Source organism: Haliotis rufescens, unplaced genomic scaffold (assembly GCF_023055435.1).
Source record: "Haliotis rufescens isolate VD_foot unplaced genomic scaffold, xgHalRufe1.0.p SCAF_12, whole genome shotgun sequence".
Classification (NCBI taxonomy): Eukaryota; Metazoa; Mollusca; class Gastropoda; order Lepetellida; family Haliotidae; genus Haliotis; species Haliotis rufescens.
The window spans coordinates 315,056-321,055 of NW_025963802.1; the positions used below are offsets into that span (position 1 = coordinate 315,056).

General features: G+C 46.5%; 1 protein-coding gene across 1 annotated transcript in view; it reads left to right on the plus strand.

Annotated features, from left to right (window-relative positions):
* The window catches only part of LOC124117264 (insulin-degrading enzyme-like), a 35,753-nt gene extending 31,166 nt beyond the window's left edge, over positions 1-4,587 (plus strand). The window contains exons 27-29 of the mRNA XM_048393231.1: positions 310-371; positions 1,279-1,437; positions 4,273-4,587. Coding sequence (XP_048249188.1) covers positions 310-371; positions 1,279-1,437; positions 4,273-4,374 — 323 coding nt within the window. The 3' untranslated portion in view covers positions 4,375-4,587. The remainder of the gene's footprint in view (positions 1-309; positions 372-1,278; positions 1,438-4,272) is intronic.
* The last annotated feature ends 1,413 nt before the right edge of the window (positions 4,588-6,000 follow it).

Genomic DNA, 6,000 nt, shown 5'->3' on the forward strand with positions numbered 1-6,000 from the left:
CTAAGATTGTCAGACCTATTTTTTGGTTTATGTGAAGTGGTGAAGGCCTAGGACCAGTATCACTTTTGGGTTTCCTCCTTCATCAAGCTGACATGCCGTGAAATAACTGACAAACTGTTCAAAGCAGCATTTCACCAAACTCACTCCTGACCTAACAATTGGATACGCATATCTTAGCACATGGTATCACATTGCACCAACTCTGTTTTGTTCACTTAATACTCCGACTACTGTTTATTTTACATATATGTTAATGATTAATGTTTAATGGGTTTAAGCTGATAGTAAAGAATGTATGTTTCTATTTAGATAACGTGGAAGTAGCGTATTTGAAGACAATCAGCAAGGAAGATTTATATACGTTCTACAAGGTAAGTAGCATAGATAGTTAAAGTGAGGTGAGGTGAAATTGGGTTTAACGTCGCGTCCAAGATTATTGCACTTATATAGCGACGTGCATGCACATATGTGTGTGTGTGTTGCTGCTTGTACTAGTCCGGACTGATGCCGATATAGTGCTAGCTCACTGAGATACCATGCCGCAGTTTAACATGAATACCTCACTCAGACACAGTATACCGACTCCGAGCCGACCAGTCCTTGTTTTAACGTCTTTTGGTATGACGCGGCCGGGGATCGAACCCCGAACCTTCCGCTCTCCGGGGGAAGGCTCTACCACCAGACCACAGAGGCGGTCTGATAGTTAGCGTGGTGACAATGGCGTCCTCGATTTTCTTGGGTATTACATCTCCACTCCAATATATTACCCTGGAACAATTCACTATCATGTCATCATTTAGAATCAAATGTCACAATCCTTAAAGTAACCGTCGGATCAATTTATATTTTATAAGTTACATCATTGTGTGTATCATTTAACCTCAAATCCACACTGAAATTCAGTCACAAATTAATTTTTTTACAAAACTGCAGGAATTTCAGAAGGAGTTTTTCTCTCATGTTGTTATCTCCCCTGTATCCATGACTACAAAATGGTGGCAACTGACCATGCATAATATTTTCTTTAGTATGTCGCAAGAAGGATCTGTGTGTACAATCAGTGTCTAACCCTTTAGCTCCAAATATATTCCAATACGTATCGCAGTATATCGCAGTACAGATCTTTTGCCAGTACACAGCCCTAGTTTTTATCATACTAGACGGCGATATGACACATATTGGCTACAGTACTGCTCATTACAATATTCAATCACTCCTTGATTTATGTCTTCTTTATTTACAAAGACGTTGCTTAAATGTTTCATGTCTTGCTTGTAGTCCTACATAGATGCTGATGCTCCCAGGCGGCACAAGTTGAGCGTGCACATCATCTCGAGTAACCCTGGTGACAGGATGAATGGGGATCAGACGACAGCGCAGCCGGTCAGTGACCGGACAGATGGGCCAGAGGAGGAGGTCATCATCACAGGACCAACGGTAGGTTGCCTACTTGTTTTAAGTACCAAAGGAGCCATGTGGGGATCCACTGGTCTCCGGTGCCATAGGAGCCTTGCAAGGATCTACTGGTGAAAGGGGCCACAAGAGCCTTGCAAGGATCCACTGGTCTAAAGTACCACAGGAGCCTTGCAAGGATCCACTGGTCTCAGGTGCCACAGGAGCCTTGCAAGGATCTACTGGTGAAAGGGGCCACAAGAGCCTTGCAAGGATCCACTGGTCTAAAGTACCACAGGAGCCTTGCAAGGATCCACTGGTCTCAGGTGCCATGGGAGCCTTACAAGGATCTATTTATTAGGTCCCATAGGTGCCTTGCAAGGATCTACTGGTCTTAGGTCCCATAGGTGCCTTGCAAGGACCTACAGGTTAAGGTGCCAGAGGAGCCTTGCAAGGACCTACTGGTCTAAGGTGCCACAGGACCCTTGCAAGGATCTACTGGTCTCAGGTGCCATAGGAACCTTTCAAGGATCCACTGGTCTAAGATGCCATAGGAGCCTTGCAAGGATCTACTGGTCTAAGGTGCCACAGGAACATTGTGGGGATCTACTGGTCTCAGGTACCACAGGAGCCTTGCAAGGATCCACTGGTCTAAGGTGCCACAGGAGCCTTGCAAAGATCCACTGGTCATAGGTGCCACAGGAGCCGTGCAAGGATCCACCGGTCTCAGGTGCCACAGGAACATTGTTGGGATCTACTGGTCTAAGGGTACCACAGGAGCCTTACAAGGATCTACTGGTCTCAGGTGCCATAGGAGCCTTGCAAGGAACTACTGGTCTCAGATGCCATTAGAGCCTTGCAAGGATCTACTGGTCTCCGGTGCCATAGGAGCCTATCAAGGATCTACTTGTCTAAGGTGCCATTGGAGCCTTGCAAGGATCCACTGGTCTCCGGTGCCATAGGAACCTTTCAAGGATCCACTGGTCTCCAGTGCCACAGGAGCCTTGCAAGGATCTACTGGTCTAAGGTGCCACAGGAACATTGTGGGGATCTACTGGTCTCAGGTACCACAGGAGCCTTGCAAGGATCCACTGGTCTAAGGTGCCACAGAAGCCTTTCAAGGATCCACTGGTCTCCGGTGCCACAGGAGCCTTGCAAGGATCTACTGGTATGATGCCATAGGAGCCTTGCAAGGATCCACTGGTCTAAGGTGCAACAGGAACCTTGCAAGGATCTATTGGTTTCAGGTGCCACAGTAGCCTTGTGGGGATCTACTGGTCTAAAGTACCACAAGAGCCTTACAAGGACCTACTGGACTTAGGTCCCATAGGTGCCTTGCAAGGATCTTCTGGTCTTAGGTCCGATAGGTGCCTTGCAAGGACCTACTGGTCTAAGGTGCCATTGGAGCCTTGCAAGGATCTACTGGTCTCCGGTGCCATAGGAGCCTATCAAGGATCTACTTGTCTAAGGTGCCATTGGAGCCTTGCAAGGATCCACTGGTCTCCGGTGCCATAGGAACCTTTCAAGGATCCACTGGTCTCCAGTGCCACAGGAGCCTTGCAAGGATCTACTGGTCTAAGGTGCCACAGGAACATTGTGGGGATCTACTGGTCTCAGGTACCACAGGAGACTTGCAAGGATCCACTGGTCTAAGGTGCCACAGAAGCCTTTCAAGGATCCACTGGTCTCCGGTGCCACAGGAGCCTTGCAAGGATCTACTGGTATGATGCCATAGGAGCCTTGCAAGGATCCACTGGTCTAAGGTGCCACAGGAACCTTGCAAGGATCTATTGGTTTCAGGTGCCACAGTAGCCTTGTGGGGATCTACTGGTCTAAAGTACCACAAGAGCCTTACAAGGACCTACTGGACTTAGGTCCCATAGGTGCCTTGCAAGGATCTTCTGGTCTTAGGTCCGATAGGTGCCTTGCAAGGACCTACTGGTCTAAGGTGCCACAGGAACCTTGCAAGGATCTACTGGTCTCCGGTGCCATAGGAGCCGTAGAGGATCTACTTGTCTAAGGTGCCATTGGAGCCTTGCAAGGATCCACTGGTCTCCGGTGCCATATGAACCTTTCAAGGATCCACTGGTCTAAGGTGCCACAGGAGCGTTGCAAGGATCTACTCGTCTAAGGTGCCATAGGAATCGTGCAAGGATCTACTGGTCTCAGGTGCCACAGGACCCTTGCAAGGATCTACTGGTCTCAGGTGCCATGGGAGCCTTACAAGGATCCACTGGTCTAAGATGCCATAGGAGCCTTGCAAGGATCTACTGGTCTAAGGTGCCACAAGAGCCTTGCAAGGATCCACTGGTCTAAAGTACCACAGGAGCCTTGCAAGGATCCACTGGTCTAAGGTGCCACAGTAGCCTTGCAAGGATCTACTGGTTTGAGGTGCCATAGGAGCCTGCAAGGATCTACTGGTCTCTGGTGCCATAGGAGTCAGCAAGGATCTCCTGGTCTCCGTCGCCATAGGGGCCTTCAAGGATCTACTGGTCTCAGGTGCCACAGTAGCCTTGCAAGGATCTACTGGTTTGAGGTGCCATAGGAGCCTGCAAGAATCTACTGGTCTCTGGTGCCATAGGAGTCAGCAAGGATCTCCTGGTCTCCGGTGTCATAGGAGCCTTCAAGGATCTACTGGTCTTAGGTGCCACTGGTTTAATGTAGGACCCCTACCCATGATTATAGGTTTCTGATGCCAAATCACTCATGCTATGCTGTCATATAATGTCACATTTAGTGGGGGTATTTGAAAAAGTATGATTTCTTTTCAAATAAGCACACAAATACTTGGGTTCATAATGTTTGTTTTTCTCTTTATGAAACATTTTGGTGAATTCGCAATATATGTCCCAGTGACATTACTGTCTCTCTGTGTTTTAGGCAACAGTGGTGAAAGATGTGTGGGACTTCAAGAGGAACCTGGCCCTCTACCCCCTGGCTCAACCATACATGGACTGTTCCAAGGCCAGATCTAAACTCTGAACACCTTTGAGCATGGACTTTTCCAATGGCGAACTCTAAACAAGGAACTTTCAATGTTAAACTGCTGCTCTCTTGATTGGAACTGAATTAATAGGTGAAAATGAATGTCAGAGGTTGAGAAGACTATGATGGGAATATAATTTTTCAGGTAGGGGTGGGAGCTAGTTTGGGGTGGGTTCTAAATTGGCTGGGTGAAAGGGAAGGGGATGAGATAGTGAGGGACAGTGGGACTCTATACATCCCATCCTATCAACTATCCTGGGTGGGGTGGGGTGGGGTGGAGTTGGGTGGGCGGGGCTGGGTTGGGATGAGAGTTTGGGTGAGGCTTACACTTTCGTAGAGTAACATTTGGAAAGCCAAGAACCTCATGCTCACACACAAGAATTAGATGTTTACGTTTTCCTTGGGTGTTTCCTGTTGCCTTGCAAGTTTCACAATTTGGTATTTAGAACCATATTGTTTGTCATCTATCTACACCACGATATTTGTGATACCCAGCATGAAGACTTAAAGTTCGAGCCACTGGCATCTTGTGTGTATGAATTGTATGTGAGGTATGAGATGCACTGGTGCAAGCAGGGAGGCATCAGTGCAGCTTGTTTTAGCATCTTCAAGTAAAAGACATAGGTGTTGTCTGCTTGTACAGCCAGATGATGGCTGCCTTTGAATGTACAACACACATAGCAGTGTTCAAAATTATGCATGAAAGTCAAGGGAATAGAAGGGATCCTTGTCACACACCCAATATTAAAAGTTAAGATTTAGGGAAGTCCTATAGGATCCCATCACCCACCAACACTGTATGTTGTACTGTTTCCTCCCAAACATGGATCCAATATATTGGTAATTGGTGGCTGCGCTTGAACTAAAACCTGAATGGAAATATACTCACCAAAAAAAGAAACTTGAATACCATACGTGTTGGTCGATATATGAAGAATTACTCGTATTAAAGAATTATTAGATTGGTTTGATGCACAAATGAACATGCTGTTATGTTGTGTGAACCGATGCTCATTAACACATCACCTGTTACGTCATTGATACTCGAGATGCACAATTTGTCTAGTGCAGGATTAGCGTGTAAAGTTTGAAAATCATGTGCAGCATATCATAATAAGAATAGAGACTTTGTGGTAACGCTTGACTGATTGTTAGTGGTAAGTGGTACACATTGGAAACATCACTTTATAACGTACATACTTTTCTATATGTTTCTATGGTTTGTGTTTCTTTTGGCAGTGAGTATATATGGGGGGGAAATTTACATATTGAATGTTACACCAAACACATGCCTCCCTGTATTCCCTTACTTCTGCCCATGAGTATATGTGTGTTGATGACCTGTGGTGTGCTGCTGTGTTGATGAGGGCTTGCAGGTGATGCCCAGGTTGTGACTTCTACACATGCTGCTTGTCTTAGTTTGCTTGGGACAGATGCTCAAGCTAGCAGATTACCCTCAGGTACAGCACTGTCATAATGACCCAAGATGACCCATCCTCATGAGGCAGGGGCATATTTCCCTGGTGATTAATACAGTGGATTATGACCTGTGTAAGCTAGGTCACCTGCAGGCAGGTTTGCAGGGACACTATGTTTACATAGGCGCTTCTGGTAATTTAGAGT